This window comes from Mytilus californianus, unplaced genomic scaffold (assembly GCF_021869535.1).
Source record: "Mytilus californianus isolate M0D057914Y unplaced genomic scaffold, xbMytCali1.0.p SCAF_4, whole genome shotgun sequence".
NCBI lineage: Eukaryota > Metazoa > Mollusca > Bivalvia > Mytilida > Mytilidae > Mytilus > Mytilus californianus.
The window spans coordinates 92,592,974-92,613,129 of NW_026262690.1; the positions used below are offsets into that span (position 1 = coordinate 92,592,974).

Here is a 20,156-nt window from a genome sequence, read left to right on the forward strand (position 1 = left end):
ACTGCCATACAAATGAGAGGTTAAGCTAGCTATAAAACCAGGTTTAATCCACAATTTTCTAAATAAGGAAATGCCGGCACCAAGTCAGGAATATGACAGTTGTTTTCCATTCGTTAGATGTGTTTGAGCTTTTGATTTTGCTATTTTATAAAGGACTTTCCGTTTTAAATTTTCCTTGGAGTTCGGTATATTTGTTATTTTACTTTTTGCCAAAGGACACACTCCATTTAAATATTTATTTATCCATTGCTCCTTGCTTTTTCGCGATTAAAATCACAATTTCATTTATATATGTTTTCATGTTCTGTTTCGGTTTTAGTTTTTTTCAGTAGTGAATTTACATTGATGACCTTTGAGGTAGTGCCTAAACTAGTATACATTATTTTGATAAAAATATAGATATATAAAATTTAAACTGGTTCAGGTAAGAAACAGCTCCCCATTATTTTCATTTTGTAAAGTTTCCGATATACGTAGTTTGTCATTAGAATTGTTAACATAACTTTTAATTTCCTTTTTTTTTAAATTGATTTCTGAAATTGACAAATTTTTTATCTATCAAACTGATTATTCTCATACGTGTATAAAAAAATCCACATTCAGCTAAATCAAACGGACTAAGAAAGGTTCGGTTTGCAGGCCAATTCTTGAAAGACGCTTTCCTTGTCTCTAAATTCTTGTAGTCTGGGAATCTCACTTCATCATTTCCGAGGCTGGGTTCTTGGTCTTCTAAAACTTGCAGCTGTGACTCTGTGAAAGTTGGACTGATAATTGAGGTTGAAGGTTGACTTGTTGGAGGATAATTATCAGTATTACTACTTTCTGCAATTTATAAAAAGGATGTTTACCCTGACAAAATGAACTGTTGAATTGGTTTCATATGAAAGTAGTGATAAAAAACGACCATTGTCATTAACATCAATTACTTAAAATCTCATTCAGAAATAGAGTCTAAACAATTGTGGTCTGTTCTTTGTAAAGCTAAATTCGCCAAAAAAAAAAATCATTGACCTCAGTTGTTTTAGTAATAAAATGTATCTAACTTATATCATCATAATACTATTTAAATTGCAATTGATAATGTTAGTGCTTCTGTTTAGGTAAGACAGTTTTATATGGATAGAGATTGAACACTTTTATTAGATTTCATTACAATCAATATAATGGTTTTCGTTCTTTTGTTTACAGTTAAAAATAAAATAACGAATATTGGAAAATCATGGCACTCTTGGGTAAATCAAGAAAACCACTCCAGACTCGAAAAAACAAAGTTAGACATTGTTCATACTCTTCGAAATGTTGAGCAAGTATTCAGACAAGTTCAGACTAAAATTGGTAATTTCAGAATATGATGACATTATAGTGGCATATTTCTGATTATCAAATAACATTGTCTACATGTGAGATAATGAAGGTCTGACTTCCCTTTTTGTCCTTTTTTTTTGTTTAATCAGCTTTGAATCGCAAATAGTGATAAATCAAATACCAGAGTTAGAAGAAATTTCTGTAATTATATTAGCTTCTTGTCTTTCAAGTACTGCAATCTGTAAACATAATCACATCACACATGAATTAATGGGCTTCATATCATTACCTTCCATAACAGACATTGTTTTTTCTTCAATAAACAGGAGCATTTTTTGTTTATAAAATGTATGAAGAGTAATAGTATATCTGATAATGTCATATAAAAATACGTAAAAACGTATCTTTTCTTTTTAATCGAATCATACATCAGCATAAGTCGTGAGTTTTATATGAAGTGCTTTGTGAACTTGTGTATCTTTCCATCGCCTTTCATTTTTGTCATTGCGTTGTCAGTTTCTTTCGACTTATGAGTTTTGATTGTGCCCTTGTTATCTTCCGCCTCTTCTTCCTAAATAAAACTTACTTTTAACTAGATGCACAAAGATATTCGCAAATATCGCTTTTAGTATTTTTGTTCCTAATCTAAATTATGATTACAAACAATATGAATTAGTTGCACAGTTTAGGAATGCATTTCTACACCTATATATAGCTATATCTATCGATATTTTTTAACCAGACTTCGAATCTCATATTTCCCTGGTGCTTGTATATTGCAATCTTGATATCGCAACGGCGATTTCTAAATGTCTTTTAATACGATTGTCTTGAAAAGCAACTGTATATTCGAGCTGATAAATTCGGTATGCAATTATTTTTTTTATCAGCAATTTGTCTTAACTGTATGATTTTTTGGTTGAAAATATGAAATAAAATGAAATCGTAAGTAAAACTATTTTTACGTATACAAAACGTTGTGATCTTGAAAATATTAGACATTAAGATCAAAGGGAAAAAGTACAAATTGCCCATTAATAATTATATCTATCGATATATTTATCCTGACTTCAAGTATCATATTTCCCTGGTGCTTGTATATCGAAATCTTGATATCTCAACGGCGATTTCCAAATGTATTTTTAATACGATAGTCTTAAAAAGCAACTGTATATTGACTGTTATTTTATTTTCTTAAATATAACTACCGCTAGTTGTACATCATCAACACAATCTTTTCCTTTCTTCTGTAGTAGATATGGACATTTTCCTGACCACCGAGCATGCTCAATCCATGAAATGTCATCAGTTTCCCAGTTACGTAAACCTTAGAGAGTAAAGATGTAATGCCAATATGTGAAATAGTTCATTATAAAAAAGATCAAACAAGGGATTTAAAATTGTTCATTAATAGAGGATAGAGTGTACTATAAAACACGTTTAAAGATTGCAATAGCAGGGATTCTTTCAGCAGCTCTGGAGTTATCAGCTTTTCCTCTGAACTAGTTCATACTGTGGTATTTGTCATGAAACGTTCAATTCGTGTACATATTCAAACTGATACTCAAATGATACTAGCAGCAGTTTTGTTTCTATTATCGTGATCGCTTTTTGCGGTAAACCTAGTAGATATTTCGTATGTTTATTTGAAACTGTATTACATACTCGTAAAATTTGTCAAACAAAATTCGTTTCAAAAACCATATTTTAATTTGCATAAGGATATTTTGGCGTTTTCTAGCAATACAGGAGTGGTTTAAATTTTGCTATTTCAAAGTTTGGCACTTCAGTTATACTAGTATATGAATCAGTGTTTGATATGACATATAGAGATCATAAATATTAAAGAAATCGCGAATTTCTAAAACATCAAAAACAAATAACATTTTATTATTAAGTAGAAAAAAGCAAAATATAGAAATCTAATTATATCATTTGTATTGAATTACCTTTATAATACATTAGGATACACAGGGTATACCAACATAATTTTCCCTTAAGTGTTTTTGCATTCATCCAAAATTCGGATAATGCTGTGTTGACCCTATTGACAAAAATAAGTTTAACCGTTTTTTGATGTCCCGCTTACTATAGTAGATAAGCAATTTGTTTTCCGCGTAGTTCATTAGAACATGGGAATGGATATTGCGAGCGGGGTATTGTGTCCTATTGACAAATATTCTTGTATTTTATTAAATTTAATACAATAATGTATTAGAAACTATATTTTTTGTTTCTAATCAGTGCTCATATTTTTTTACTTGTGATCAAACAAAACCGTGTAATTGTATTCTCGATGACTTTAGTTGGGTGTGTTTCATTTTGGCACTTAAATCTAGAATGACAAATAAGCAAAATAAGATTTCAGCCAAATTTTTCACAATTTACCTCAAAAATACAACTTTAGAATGAGCCCAGGACTATGAAAATATAAATACATGTCTCATAAATCAACTTATGAGCAGCATAGGTGACTTAAGGGTACAATGAACATTTTTATTTTGTAAGGCGTACATGGCATGGTAGTGTCCCATATCTTGGTGATAAATGTTAGCAATATCTGGAAAATAGCGTAGTAGATGGGTATCAATCTTAAATGAAACTTTCAGAATTTTTGTAATTGGTATGGGGGCGCAACTTCAAACACATGTTTCAAGATTCAGCCACTTTTTGGAATGGCTGCTGAAGAAAAAAAACGCAGAAATTTGGTGACAATCAATTTCATAAAAAAAAATTAATTTACTCATGCCTTTACACACATTAATACTAGGTCATTTAATTTGCAATCGCTTCAACAACCACCTGCATTCAAGAAACTATCAAAAGCATAAATTAGACATCAAATAAACAAGAATTTCAAACGTGGAGTAGTATGGCATTGGAGGACGAACCATCAACACGATGATGAAGTTGGACATGGGCATAGTAAAAGATAGAAAACAAGAAAATGTCATTCTGCTAGCTGGTGGTAACAATGTAACAGAGGACACGTCTGTCAAGAAAGTGGTATATACATTTTTTTAAAGTTTCTGCTCGCTCCTAATAAACACGTATAGCGTTCGATGCGTAGTAACCTGCGCTCAATGCCACTTTACAGATTTAGTAAATTTGGATACAAACGTTTTAAACAAAGATCTCGAGATCGGGTCTTCAAAAACATGTATTAAGAAAAGGCACAAAAAATCAATCAAATTATAAAAGACGAGGCGGAAAGATATTTATTGGGATCATAACAAAACAAGGGTTAAGGTTGTTAGTTTATTAACAAGTGCAAATTTCAACACAGATGTTTCAATTGTGGTATCAACCACATTTTTCAACATGCAAAAAAACCAGTTCGTCTCCCATATAAGTTCAGTCAAAACAGCAATACGATACCACAAAGTGGCAACAATCATTCCTTTTGAGCCGCAAATAGAATACAATCCCCTTCAAGAATCAGAGACAATGCCTCCTTTAAAAAGACAGAAAAACCTCTCCCCCTAAAAAAAATGAAGTTAACTTTAATTCAAATCGCAGTACAACAGTAAAGGTTGACGGGCTTTCATATTGGTTGAAAGTATAAAATATTAAAAAGTACAACTACATAGTTAGAGATTTTAAATTTGGATTTGACGTAGGCTTTAGTAGTAAACCAGATATTGTAAGGCAACAAATTCAAAATGAAATTGGTGCTAAAAGATTTGTTAGTCCTTTTGCGAAACCTTTTACAGAGATGCAATTATCCTCTCTTGGCTTAGCAGAAAAGAAAACGCTAAGGGCATATAAAATGATCAATCATTTATCTTTTCCTGAAGGGTCTTCAATCAATGAAAGTTCTATCTCAACATACATATCAGCAATAGGTTTTACACATAAGATTACTCATTGTCCTGACCCTACTGACTCATTTATTATTGATAAGGTACTGAAACTAGTGCACAAAGAAAGAAAACATGATACGAGACTTCCAATCACAAGCATTATTTTGCATCAACTAGTTAGTGCATTTAAACATACAATTTCTAATATATATGAAAAAGTTTTATTCAAAGCTATGTTCACCCTAGCATATCATGTTCTGTTAAGAATTGGTGAGATGACTGTCAACAACGAGAATTACAGTCATGTCATTGCTTTTAGTCAAACTGTAATTTTACATGAAAAAGTGGTATAAACTTTGTGGATTTCAAACATTCTGATGGAAAACAATTTTGTTAGAAATAGCGAAAAATAAAAATAACAATATTTGCGCAGTAAGGCGCTAACAAGTTTCTACAAGTTAAATATGAGAACTAACAAAGGAGGTCTGCTATTTATTAACTCCAACGGACAACCTGTTTGTAGACAACTCTTTCGAAATACATAGAATGGTGCCGTGAATTTTTGCGAGCTGAGTAGAACATATAACAAACCTTATAGTTTCAGAATTGGCTTCGCGTCTGACGCAAGTGCTAAAGGATTGTTTAATGAAACTATAAAAACATTAGGTAGATGAAAATTTGATGCATTCAGGTCCAATTTCAAACATTTGATCAACCTTACAACTGGTGCAATATGTTGTGCGAATAAATCACTGCCGTTTATTATTTTCTATCTTTTACAGGGCTTGTGGGTCACAGCTCGATACATAATGCATGATATGACAGAATAGCAGTATATGGAGAACAGTTGACAAAGGAAAATTGTGAATCTAAACAATCACTTACCTGATTAAATGTCTGTACCAAGTCAGGATTGTGACAGTTGTTTTCCATTCGTTTGATGTGTTTGAGCTTTTGATATTGCCATTTGATAAGGGACTTATCGATTTGAATTTTCCTTGGAGTTTCCTTGGTATTTTTGTTATTTTACTTTTTACTGTCTCAGAGAAAATTGACAGGAGCCAGATTTTTAGGCAAAATACAGGGTCAAATGATTTTTAAAACACATAATTTGCATAAAATAACATTAAGCCGTATGCTCAGAATAATTGATTAGGAAAATAACATGCTTAAGTTCTAAGAGGTTAAAGCGAAATATAATAAATTGAGAATGGAAAAGGGGAGTGTGTCAAAGAGACAACGACCCGACCATAGAGCAGACAACAGCCGAAGCCCACCAATGGGTCTTCAATGCAGCGAGAAACTCCCGCACCCGGAGGCGTCCTTCAGCTGGCCCCTAAACAAATATGTATACTAGTTCAGTGATAATGGACGTCATACTAAACTCCAAATTATACACAGGAAACTAAAATTCAAAATGATACAAGACTAACAAAGGCCAGAGGCTCCTGACTTGGGACAGGCGCAAAAATGCGGCGGGGTTAAACATGTTTTTTGAGATCTCAACCCTCCCCCTATACCTCTAGCCAATGTAGTAAAAACAAACGCACAACAGTACGCACAGTAAAACTCAGTATAAGAGAAGTCCGAGTCCGATGTCAGAATAGGAAACAAAAGAAAATAAACAAAATGACAATAATACATAAATAACAACAGACTACTAGCAGTTACTGACATGCCAGCTCCAGACCTCAATTAAACTGATTGAAAGATTATGTCTTTATCATATGAATATCAGGCACAATCCCTCCTGTTAGGGGTTTAGTATTATACCGTCATAAAATATATGAGAAGAACATAACCCGTGTCATGCCAACAACTGGTTTTAGAATAAATGTGTTTAATTCCGATGCAAAGACCCTATAAGTGAATCAATATTAAAGCCAAAATATGCAATCTTTAATGACCTGACAACAGTATCGTAACTATATCCCTTCTTGATGTATTAATAAGGTTATTATGTTTCATAGGCTGGTTCATACCAATTTGATAAATATGATGGACACAATGTCAGTAAATTAAGTCTTTTTTACTTTTTAGTATATGTTTTTTGGTATCAATTAGATACATATGTGGGACACAATGTCTGTAAATTGCGTCTTCTTTTATATTTTTGTTTGTTTGTATCAATTAGATACATTTTTGGTATACAATGTCTGTAAATTGTGTCCTTTTAGTAAGTATGTTGTTTGTATCAATTAGATACATTCGTGGGACACAGTGTCTGTAAATTGTATCTTTCTAGTATATAATGTATGTAAAAGTGACGCTACCCAAAAGTGTACTTGATCTGAGTTTTGTTGAAATAAGCATTGTGTATACGTTTCATAGCATTTAGTTGAGGCAAACTTAAGTCAGAGAAAGGAAACGAAAAATCCAGCAATTTTTCCATTTGTAAAGGGGCATAACTCTAGAACGGTAAAAGTGAAGCCACCAACATTCAAACTTGATCTGTGTTTTGTGGTAATAAACATTGTGTATAAGTTTCATAAAATTTGGTTGAAGCAAACTAAAGTTAGAGAACGGAAACAAATTTTAGGACGTACGGACGGACGGATGGACGTACGTACGTACGGACGTACAGACGAACAAAGGTAAAACTTAATGCCCCTTTGCTATGGCGGGGGCATAAAAAGTATTCCATTTACCTTCGAGATTTAGCTCTTATATTTTTGAATTCTAACAAACATGGCTGGCGGTATCCGCTCCAAAAAATGAGATGTTAATTCATTATAATAAAAATTTATAGTGAAGGGGATATAACTCTAGGTTATTTTACTTTTCACATCAAAAGAATTGATGACATTTGACTTTTTCACTTATTACAAAATATGCGTGTATATGTTGAAATTGTACTAAAAGTATTGTATATTAATATTTACAACTGATAGTTATAATTGTAGTGTACTCTAATTTTTAAACATTTATCTTCCCATATGAAATTAAAATAATAACTGTCACATTTGTGGCCTGCATCATCATAACTTGTGTTAGTTGTTATATGCCTTCAGCGGACCATAAAAATTCTACATAAGTGCCAATAAAAGAAAGAAGTAGTATTTAAAATGGATTTGATAATTTCACGAATGTTGGTTCATTTGATGCTATACTATGTAAACTTAGAAACACTTTACATGCTGTTGTTGCAATATGTTTAGTACCTACATGTTTGTGTAATAGAGTTGGTTTTTATATTTAAACGTGTGGAATGGCATTTGAATTTTAAGTTCCACAATTGCTTAATAGATTATTATTCTAATGTCAATCGTTTGTCCTATAAGGATATATAGAAGTACTTTTATTTGGGTATGAAATAATATATATCAAGTAAACTCACCAATACCACAATAAAAACACCGAACACAGTCACCAAAATCTGAAATTGAGGAAAACATATATTGAATAACACTTTGTCACAAAAACATTGCACTTTAAAATGACATTGAATATAAGAATGAGATAAGGAATCAACAAAATGATATTGTTTTCTTAGTTAGTCCTTCCCAATGGACAATAGAAAGATATCTTATTGTCTGTAATTGTTCATAGCAATTTGGAAAATTGACTTATTGGAATAGCAACAATATTTTTCAATTAATTGGAATGAATTGAGTTTGTTTTAGTGAAGGAAAGAATAGTAATTTTAAAGTTTCATTTACGACGAACACATCTTGATGGTAGTTTCTCAAACTGTCCCTACGTGTCGTAAGATAAAAATTACCCACTTAATTATCCTATTTCTTAATGATTTATTAAAAACAAATTTAATATATATAAAAGATTCATCATTGAATTTGATATAGTTTGAAATTTGAAGATTTTTTATTGGGAGCAATAATGTGCACTTTTTCTCTTCTTTGTCATCATTAGATAACATACCCCGCTCACACTATAATGTGTCTATATTCAGTAAATCGTTAAATTGGGGTCAATATCGTAATTTGGCAAACAATTTATAAGTTTAACTCGCAATGAACATGTGTAACATCTGTAACAAATTTCAAGATGATGTAACAACGATTTCATCGTTAACTATCATAACTAAACGTTTTAACCTGATACGGTACGAACTAACAGACTAACGAATACACAAACAGGAAAATATGATCATCCGTTCTTACTATCGTAGGCATAACATAAGCACTTAAACAGACAAAAACGCAAATCGCTGAGATTTTTTTAGATTTATAAAAAGGGAAGCTGAAAGCTACATATAACATGTATAAGAGAGTAGAAAGAATGGCATTTAGATAAATAGATTAAGAATACACTTTAAAAATCAATGATGACATTTAGTAATGTTACTTTTAATATAACATTGAATAAATTCAAAGTATTTTCAAGTAAATAACCTTAGGATTTTTTTTTCAATAATGTTGATCATGTGGTATTGTATTGAGAGAGAATACCAAAATTTGCTATGATAGTGCAGTTTATCCCAATTGAATTATTTTTAATAAGCACACACCTCAATTTGAATGTTCGTTTATTCCATTGTCACCTTGCTTTTTCGCAATTAAACCCACAATTTTATTTATATATATTTTCATAGTCTGTTTCGGTTTTAGTAGTGAATTTACATTGATGGCCTTCTAGGTAATGTCTAAACTATTATACATTATTTTAATAAAAAAATAAACAAATAAAACTGAAAAAAGTTAGAAAACAGCTCACCATTCTTCTTTAAAATTTGTAAATTTTCATGATATACACATTTTGTCATTAGTAATATAAACAATGAATATTTTTCAAATTGCTTTATAAAATTGAATTAGATTTTTGATCTCTCAAATTGATTATTCTCATACTTGTATAAAAAAAAACACATTCAGCTAAATCAATCGGACAAAGAAACTGTCGGTCTGCAGGCCAATTCTTGAAAGAAGCTCTTCTTGTCTCTAAGAGCTTGTAGTCTTGGAATCTCACTTCATTATTTCCGAGGCTGGATTCTTGGTCTTCTCCTAAAACTTGCTGCTGTGACTCTGTGAAAGTTGGACTGATAATTGAGGTTGATTGTTGAGTTGTTGGAGGATAATTATCAGTATTACTACTTTCTGCAATTTAGGAAAAGAATGCTGACCTTGATTCGGGAATTGTTTGAATTGATACCATATGCAAATTAACAGTGTTTTAATAAGACCTATTTTATTTGCAAATAAACTCATCATAGATACTAGGATTAAAATGTTGTACGCCAGACGCACGTTTCGCTACAAAAAAATTGTATTTGAACTCAATGCTTTTCAACTTTGTACTTTATTTGGCCTTTTAACTTTTTTATTCTTGCTTTTCTGATGAGTCTTTTTAAGACGAAACGATTGTCTGGCGTACAAAAGTATTAGCCTGGTATCTTTGATGAGTTTTTTTATATAATCACACTACTATTCCAATTGCAATTTATATTCTCAGCGTCTCTGTTTAATTTAGACCGATTCATATCGATAACATTTAACTCTTTTATTCTCATTACAATTAACATAATGATTTACGTTCTTATGTTTACAGTTAAGAATAAAACAATGAATACTGGAAATCCATGAAACATTTATGTTAATCCAGAAAAGCACTTCTGACTCGCAAAATCGTAATTTTTCGTTCACTAGCCCTATGCTAATTCCACTACCGGTGGACTGTTAGTTTCATCAGTTCTGTACTGACATGATTTATAACACAATTTCCTAAGTTCTCCGTCATTCCGTTATTAAATTAAGAATTTATTAAAGAATATGCTAAGGCTAATTCGGAATGGTATGAATCTGCCGAGACATAATTAATGTTATGATTTAGAACGTTAAGAATATGTTGAGGAAAGTCAGACAATATATTCATACTTTTCAAAATGTTAAAAAAATATTCAGACAATTTCAGACTAAAATTGATCACTTCAGAATGTTATGACATTATAGTGGCATATTTTTGATAATCAAATAACATTGTATACTAGTGAGATAATCAGGGTTTGGCTTAACTTTTTGTCCTTTTTTTCATCACCTCTGAAACTTAAATAGTGATAAATCAAATCAAATACCAGATTTAGAAACAGTTTCTGTACTTGTATTATCTTCTTGCCTTTCAAATTTTGTAATCTGTAAAAATTATCACATTTCAAATGAGTTAACGGCCTACATATCATAACCGTCAATAACAGACATTGTTTGTTTCAATTAAATGAACATTTCTTGTGCATAAAATGTATGAAGCTTTATACTTATATCCGATCATGTCATTTTTCTTTTTCTTTGATATCTTTGCATTAGTCGTGAGTTTTATAAGTAGTATTTTTTGAACTTGTATGTCTTTTTATCACCTTTCTTTTCTGTCATTGCGTTGTCAGTTTCTTTTAACTCACGAGTTTGGCTTATCCCCTTGGCATCTTCCGCCTCTTTTTCATATGTAAATCTTTCTTTTGACTGGATATAAAAGGAAATCGCAAAAATCGCTTTTATTTTAAGTGTTTCTTATCTTAATTATAATTTCAAACAGTATAAATTAGTTACATAGTTTATGAATGCAATTCTATACAATATAGCTATATATATCGCCATTTAAAGCTCAATCCTCATGTTTCCCTGGTGCTTGTATATTGAAATCTTGATATCGCAACGGCGATTTCCAAATGAACTTTTAATATGATAGTCTTAAAAAGAAACTGTATGTAGACAGCTATTTTACGTTATTACGTATAACTACCGCTAGGTGTACAGCATCAACAAAACCTTTTCCTTTCTTCTGTTGTAGATATGGACATTTTCTTGACCAACGAGCATGCTCAAACCATGGACTGTCATCAGCTTCCCAGTCTCTTAAACCTTAGAAAGTAAAGATCTAATGGAAATATGTGCAATAGTTCATTATAAAAAAAAGATGTTTCGTAAATATTACATTAAACTGCAATAGCAAGGGATAAGCTTTTCTTTTAAACTAGTGGATTGTGCAATATATGTATGTTTTCGTTTATATATCATTGGTACAAGTAGTATTGTACACGCTTTGGTAGTTAACCTGGGGAACATTTCTTTTATGTATTAAAAACAGTATCATATTCTCGTATAATTTGACATGAAAAATTATTTCAAATACCATATATCCAGATAATTAGGCGTTTTCTTACAAATCAGTAAAGGGTCAATTTTGCTATGTCAAAGTTTGCTGGACTCTTCAGTTATTTATGAGTGAGTATTTGATATGACATGTTAATATCATAAATAATAAAGTACGGCAAATTTTTAAACCATCAAAGACAAATACCGTTCTGTTATTAAGTATAAAAATCAAATGCAAAAATCAGATTATATCAATTTATACTATTGTAATGATTTACCTTTATTGTACAATAGGGTGTATCAGAATTTTCCTTTAAGTAATTTTGCATTAATTTCGACTAATAAAGTAAACTGTAACTACACTTGATGTATTCACCCTGATGATAAAAATAATTGTAATTGCCTTTTAATGTCCCACCTACTATAGTGTAGGGGCATTGTGTTTTCCGGGATGGGCGTCTGTCCCGTATCAGGTTTAGGATTTAATTTAAGGAATTTTGTGATCACATTAACTTGATTACCCATATTTAATATGATGTGAACTGTTTAATATAAAGTATATGTCTTGTTGCAGTTTTGAACCACATTTCGTAATTCGCTAAAACATGCAAATAGATATTTCGAGCGGAGTATTGTGTTGTATGGATAATTATTCTTGAATCTCGTTAAATTTCATTAAATTTTATATTAAAAATTATATTTTCTGCTCCTAATCATTGCTCATAATGTTTTATTTTTGATCATGCAAAATCTTGTTATTATGTTCTTGATGAATTTAGTTGGTGCATTTAATTTTTGCACTTAAATCTAGGATGTCAAATTAACATTAATAACATTAATAAGACTTCAACCAGATTATCAAAATTTACTTCATAACTTAAGATTAAGTCCGGGACCATGAAAATGTAAATACATTGTACAAGTCTCGTAAAAAGCTATATGCAAGTCTCATAAAAAGCTATATACAAGTCTCATAAAAAGCAATATACGTGATAGTAACGGAAAGCAGTAGTATTTAATCTATACTTGATAATTTCACAAATGTGAATACATTTGTTGCTATACGAATACCATTTACGCGACCAATTATATTGCACCAAATGCACGTTTCGACAATCATTGTATTTTCAGTGATGATCGAGACCAAAACTGAATACAGCCTTGGAAGAGCTGATACATCCAAAGGAAAGGTACTAGGCAAATCTGGAAGAGTAATGTGAGTTTTGCTATTCCCTTTCAATCATAGGTCCTGACGTGTTGCAGTATTTATTATCCCTGGTTATCAATAGTTGATGGTTTGAACGTTTCTGTTCAGGGCGAATCAAAAATATATTTCGTCACACGGAATTTATTTAGTTTTATTTTCACTGCATTCCCCTATCTAAAATTTCAAAGATTTATATCAGCAAATTTCTTTAAAAACAGTATCCGTATTTTAAAGCTAATGCAGAAGTGATGCAATGTGATAACAATCTTACAAATATTTCTTTTATACAATTGAATACTTTTGCAAATTAAAAAAAGAAAAAAAAAAAAAAGGGAAAACTCATCATTAGCTCGCACCAATAACAAATAAGAAGTGGCAATCTTAAAGGTTATCAAATATCTATGATAAAAGATACTATAGATATGAATTAGGCATAGTATAGATACGTGATTGTTATTTAGGTGAAAGTTAGAGTCGGTGTATTACCATTACATTTGCGCGTAAACATCATTACGTTTGCGTGCAGCTTTTGATTACATTTGCGCGCATTTATTTTAAGGATAAACTTAGGTAAATGCAGGTAGATTATACATATTCATTTATCTAATGCGCCTCACAAAGGTAATGCGCCCGTTAAAGTAGGGTCAATTTTCCATGAATTTATTTCTCACTAGACCATTCCAAAAAGTTCTTTAAATTCATAGTATCACAGGTCAAGTGTGTATTTTAAGGTTCTTACCATATCTTAATTCATTTCAAAATCGAAAATCTTTCAATGTTGTGTTCTGTGTACTGTTTTATTTTGTTTTCGACTTGTGTGTTTGAATATCCAATTGGTATCTTTTGCCTCTCATTTTTCGTTTTTTCATGAACAGAAAAATATTTGATATTGACAAAAATATCAAACACTGATTTTTAAAATCTTTGCATTTTGTATCAAAACTTCCGCAACGCATTTATAACAAAATTCCTTGTTAACAATAACCGGTCTCTTTTTTTAAAGTTCGTCGTATAACGACATCTTTGTTAGTCAGTCAGTTATCAATACTAACCCCTTTGCTCCCAGCCAAAATCTCCACATTCGTGCAAAGAATGATATCATGAAACCACCGAAGCGTAAACTTCTCAAATGGTATCCACTATCTATTTCTTGTTAAACGTTTTTATAAGGATATGTATGTGATTTTAAAGTAAAATTGTTTCCTATTAACAGAGATTTCCAATAAAATGACTTTACTCGACATAACCGACCTAACTCAGCATATTTCGTCCTATTTCATTGACGCATGACGGAGGGGAGCATACACTGAATGCCATTTTTGCTCTTTGAACATGCATTGTTTGCTGATATAAACTTAATGTAAAAATCAACCACAACTTCTTTTTTTAATCTTGAAATATTTTGTTATTAAATTTTGAATGATTTTATTGACACAAATATTTTAATGGAATAAGTAAGCTAGCAACTTGTAATCAAATGCACCCATCGGTTCTTGTCATTTCACTTGACCCATATTTCAGTTCTTCTCAAAATATGAATTTTAAAAACTACCAAGTAAATATTTAGCATGAAAATATTAAAATTATGGAATCCGAAGCGAAAAGAAGGTTATCTTTTTTTGTTTGATTTATAAGTTTTAATGTTTAAAAGTACATTCCAACACACCCGAATAAAAAAGGTGTTACATTTTTATGATGAAAAACACAGAGTACTGATCTTAAAGTACCCCAAGGTACTGAAAGCTGATTCTTATACGTTACTAGTAAATTATCTGAGAATATTCAACGTATTTAGTTAAAAAATATTAAGAAGATGTGGTATGATTACCAATAAAAAATGAAGTGGATGTAAGCAATGATAGGCAAGCGTACGGCCTTCATCAATGAGAAAAATCCATACCAAATAGTTGACTATAAAAGGGTCCAACTTGAAAAATATGAAACAATTCAATTGAGAAAATTACCGGCCTGATTTATAACAAAACAATTTACGAATGACATGGGACATGCAGGTACATAAAGAATATATACATATCTAAAGTAATTATGAATATTAAATGTGTTTTCAGCCGTGTATTACCTTAACTGGTGATACTATGCATGGATAAGTCGTAGAGACTCAAATTTTTTTCTTTACTCAATCAATATGTGATAGTTTTAGAATCCACTTCTAATTGGATTAGTTAGAGTTGACTTAATCCAAAAACAACTATGCCAATATCAAGCCTTACTAATTAAATGTACATTTTAAAAAGAAAATTACTGTAAAGACTGAAGTGGTATTATAGTTGTCTTAAAAATGTAACAAGTATGTAAATTGGCATTCTCATCCACTTTTAATCAGAGATACTTTGGTACAGGACATTTTTTAGCCAATTATTATGTACTATAAATTGACAGCGGTCAATGTTGATATGCAGATTAGATATGCTACTAGTAATCAAGTACACCCTCCAAATTACAATTTATATAACGAATTGGTGTACACACTTATTTACATATATCATTATTATTTACAAAATTCTTTTTTTAATGTTAGTTGAAACTATTAAAATTTAAAGAAGTAGTACACGACCTGTATTATTTTTTTCTTAAATATACACATCCCTTTCTCGTACCTTTTCCCTGGGGGAAAATCGGGGATTATAAACAAACAGCAGAAGAAGAGAACGTTTGAAATGATGCTTAATAAAGTATGATATAATCCCAACTTTAACAGAGACAAATTTGAATTCGATATTTCTGAAATTGCTAGAAAAATCTCGGTCTAAAAATAAATACCTACGGAAATTAACTATTTTAAAACATTAAGAGACGAAAGGAAAAAGGGACACCAATCTGGTAACGACAAATAAAAGCATGTCAAATATTAAATAATAGAAGGTTCATTTGCAAAGTATATCGAAAAACAGTCATTGGCAAAACCATGAAAGACAACTCAAATCAATCGTATGATACGTAAAGATACGTGTATGTACGTGGTCTTATGACAGCAAAGTTTTGGCGGGAATCTCAATTTCTTTCGTTTTTCATCATCTTAGAAATACTTGATATTGATAAAATGTATCATGAATGGGTTTAATAGTTTAGGAATACTTAGTTTAAACTTGAGTGTCGCATTTAACAAAATTAATAGGTTAGCAATAACCGGTCCCGTTACGTGCGTACGTCGAGTTAGGTACGTATGTCATTTTATTGGAAATCTCTAATGCAAGATACTTGTACTTACGTGGTCCATGTTTTGTTTCATTTGAAGCATTAAAGATCTGTTTCATTTGTTTTTATGTTTTAGAGGGAAATTACTTTGAGAAATGAGACATGAAATATTTGATGCTACAGCATAATAAAATGGATAGATCAACCTACAGCTGTAACATTTCTTTGTATTGTTGAAGAAATTGTATTTATACAAATCATCAAGGGGTATATTTAAACATTACTGGAGTTTGGTTTTGAGTACTAGACAATATTCAAGTACACCTATGCATTTAATAATTCGCTTAAGCATATTTCTAAAGAAAAGAAAACAGTTGTAAAATGAAACACTACCTTTGTTACCTACATGATTGCATTGTAGAGTATTGCTTTTTTTTTTTTAAAAGTGCGTAAACTTCTTTTATCTTTAAGTTCTACTAATAGTATAGGATTCTTATTTGAATCGTTGGTCCTATAAAGATTGCTAAAGGTAGGTTTACATGTGAATGATTTAACAAATAAATATCAAGTATACTCACCAATACCACAGTGAAAACACCGCATACAGTCATCAATTTCTGGAATTGAGGAAAAAATATAACAGATTACACTATGTTGCGCTTTAAAATGACATTGAATGTAAAATATTAAATTTCGGTTCACCAAAATTATATTGTTTTCTTGGGAAGTTGTTCTCAATGTACGACTGATTATTTGCTGTCTGTAAATGTCCATAGATGTTCCAAAAGAATAAAGAGAGTTATTACTGACAAAAGAATTACGTCATAGATTTCATTTGAATCAGAGTTTTCAAACGTGTTGTATCTAGATTAAATTAGTTTATCAAAAGATTATCTAAAACCACAATAAGTTTGCAAAAAATTGGTGAACAGAATCATTATTTAAGGACAATAACTCCTTTAAGGTGTTTTCTGGAAAAGTTGATTTTAATGAAATTGAATTTAACTGGAAATTTCAGGTCAAATACCTTTAATATAGTGGTAGTCGTTAGTTTTTGTCTGTCGTATTTGTGTTTCGCTTATTTTTAAAAACCAGGCTAGCCCGTTTGTTTTCTCGTTTGAATTGTTTTACATTTGATCGTATATGGTCTTGTTTAGCTTATTATACAGGATTTGTTTGATCAATGTTGACAACTGTACGGTGGACTATATCTTTTTTTTACATTTCATTTGGTCTTTGGTGAATAGCTGACTCGTATGAATTATGTTACCGCATCTAATATTTTTTAATTTCCAAATACAAAAAACACAAAAAAACTCTTATTTCAAAATTGCTTATTTTCATACTTGAATAATAAAATCCAGATTTGGCGAATTCAGACAAGCTAAAAAAGGTCTGGTCTAGAGGCAAATTCTTGAAAGAAGCTCTTCTTTTCCAAAAAGGTATATACTCTGGGTATTTGATGTCTGCGATGTTTTTACTATTATTTTGTAGAATCAGATTGTTTAAAGGTTCTTGTTCTTCGTCATTTGGTATTCTTGGTTCCTGTTCTTCGCCATTTGGTATCGTAGGTTCTTGTTGTTCACCATTTGGTATTATTGGTTCTTGTTCTTCACCATTTGGTATCATTAGTTTGTGTTCTTCACCATTTGGTATTATTAGTTCGTGTTCTTCACCATTTGGTATTATTAGTTCTGGTTCTTCACCATTTGGTATTATTAGTTCGTGTTCTTCACCATTTGGTATTATTAGTTCGTGTTCTTCACCATTTAGTATTATTGGTTCTTGTCCTTCTGTTAATTCTTGCAGCGTCGACTCTGTCAAATTTGAACTGCTAATTGAGGGTGACGGTTGATTATTTAAAGGATTATCGGCACTATTACTTCCTTCTACAATTCATAAAAAACACTTGTGCAATGGTTGAATTGGTACTATATGGAGGAAGTAGTAAGATAAGTACGCCGGCAACTTCTTTTTTGTTAGAATTTATGATAAAGGAATTAGGGCTAGTGGTTAATCAAGTGCCAATTGTTTTTTAAAGGTATCAATTGCGCCAATTTACCGAAGTAATTGCGGCAATATACCTGTTCATATATGTATATATTAACCATACATATGATTAGTGATAAATTGTTGTAATCGGGAAAAAACCCCAAAACATAATTGAATAAATGGGACTATTTGGAAGCCAAAGGATGTACAAGTTCTAAGCACCTGAAGAACTATATAACCTAAACGAGTCTAAAAATAGACAAATTCATATAAGGTCAACTTTGCTTGAGGGAGTTGGGACCGAAGTTTCTTAATAATTTCTTAATTTATCAATCCAAAAATTTCAGAACAGTTTTTAACAAATCATGTAAGTAGTTCTTAACTTCGTCAATATAAACCGCTGGACCTATATCTGTTTTAAACGTAGAAGTCAAGTCATCAATTGTTTTTTATTTAAATACTTTGCACACGTGTATTTATTACTTTTGGTGCCAATGATACAAGTTTTGTTTTAGATAAGTTGCGCAAAGTAGCACTTGGGCACGATGGTGCAATAGGACGCATTTTTGGAGAAAAAGCATTTCTCTCACTGGAATAAGCTCAATATCCATATATTTAGCAGTTAGTCCAAAAAGTTTAAGGAAAAATATACTGTGAAGATCACACAATTATTATGTACAAATTACCACGGCCTGTTTTTAAAATTATTTCAAAAAAAGTAAAATATATTTAAGGAATGACTGTAATTTTTTCTGTACATGAAGAAATAACATAAAAAATGTGGTGCACACTGGAAAGCACGCTTAGTGGGTGATATCAAAGTTTGCACAACATTTTTTATGTTATTACGAAAAGACAAAAAATATTACAGTCATTCCTTATAATTTTATTCTAAATTTAAATTTTTAAGGAGCAAATTATGAAAAAAAACGTTGATGACGTCATGGTTACATGACAATTACATCCAAAATTAAATTATTAACGAAAAGTCACTTTTGTAAAAATATTTTATTTTCCTGTCTATCCTGAATAGACGTTACTTATAAATAGTTATAGAATGAGAATAATTTTATATTTAAAGTTCTCGGGGTAATGAACATAACAGCAAGATTTAGAGTTTGTATTTAAATGATTTTCTCTAAATCATGTTCTCAATAAGCAGCAAATATTAAGCTGTACAGAATTTCTTTTTAGTTTGATGCAAACTTCAGTGTTTTTCAAAATACACACACATCGAAATAGATTGATGTCAAAAGTCTTAGGTTACATGTTTTACCCCGCCACATTATGTATGTGCCTGTCCCAAGTCAGGGGCTTGTAATTCAGTGCTAGTCATTTGTTGCTGTATATCATATTTGTTTTTCTTTCATTATTTTGTACATAAATAAGGCCATAAGTTTTAGCGTTTGAATTGTTTTACATTAATTTTGTCATTTCGGAGCCTTTTATAGCTGATTTTTCAGTTTGGGCTTTGCTCATTGTTGAAGGCCGTACGATGGCTACAGTCTTAAATTCTGTGTCATTTGGTCTCTTGTAGAGAGTTGTATCATACCACATCTTCTTATTTTCATATTTAGCCTTTACATATTAATTCAGTTTCCCTATTCTAGTTATCCATTATAATCTTTTTTAAAGTCATAAGTTGCTTTC

The 20,156-nt window shown here is 30.9% G+C and overlaps 1 protein-coding gene across 5 annotated transcripts in view; it reads right to left on the reverse strand.

Moving 5' to 3' along the window:
* LOC127738903 (baculoviral IAP repeat-containing protein 3-like) overlaps positions 1-20,156 on the reverse strand; it is a 90,431-nt gene that overhangs the window by 18,525 nt on the left and 51,750 nt on the right. For 2 of the 5 annotated variants that reach the window (XM_052250399.1, XM_052250398.1), the window contains exons 6-14: positions 17,861-18,403; positions 17,093-17,131; positions 11,799-11,917; positions 11,137-11,194; positions 9,917-10,162; positions 8,446-8,484; positions 2,514-2,632; positions 1,487-1,544; positions 580-822 (exon numbers count right to left, since the gene is read on the reverse strand). In XM_052250399.1, the coding sequence (XP_052106359.1) occupies positions 580-822; positions 1,487-1,544; positions 2,514-2,632; positions 8,446-8,484; positions 9,917-10,162; positions 11,137-11,194; positions 11,799-11,917; positions 17,093-17,131; positions 17,861-18,403 (1,464 nt within the window). The remainder of the gene's footprint in view (positions 1-579; positions 823-1,486; positions 1,545-2,513; positions 2,633-8,445; positions 8,485-9,916; positions 10,163-11,136; positions 11,195-11,798; positions 11,918-17,092; positions 17,132-17,860; positions 18,404-20,156) is intronic. The other 3 variants (XM_052250400.1, XM_052250401.1, XM_052250402.1) reach the window with 3 other exon arrangements.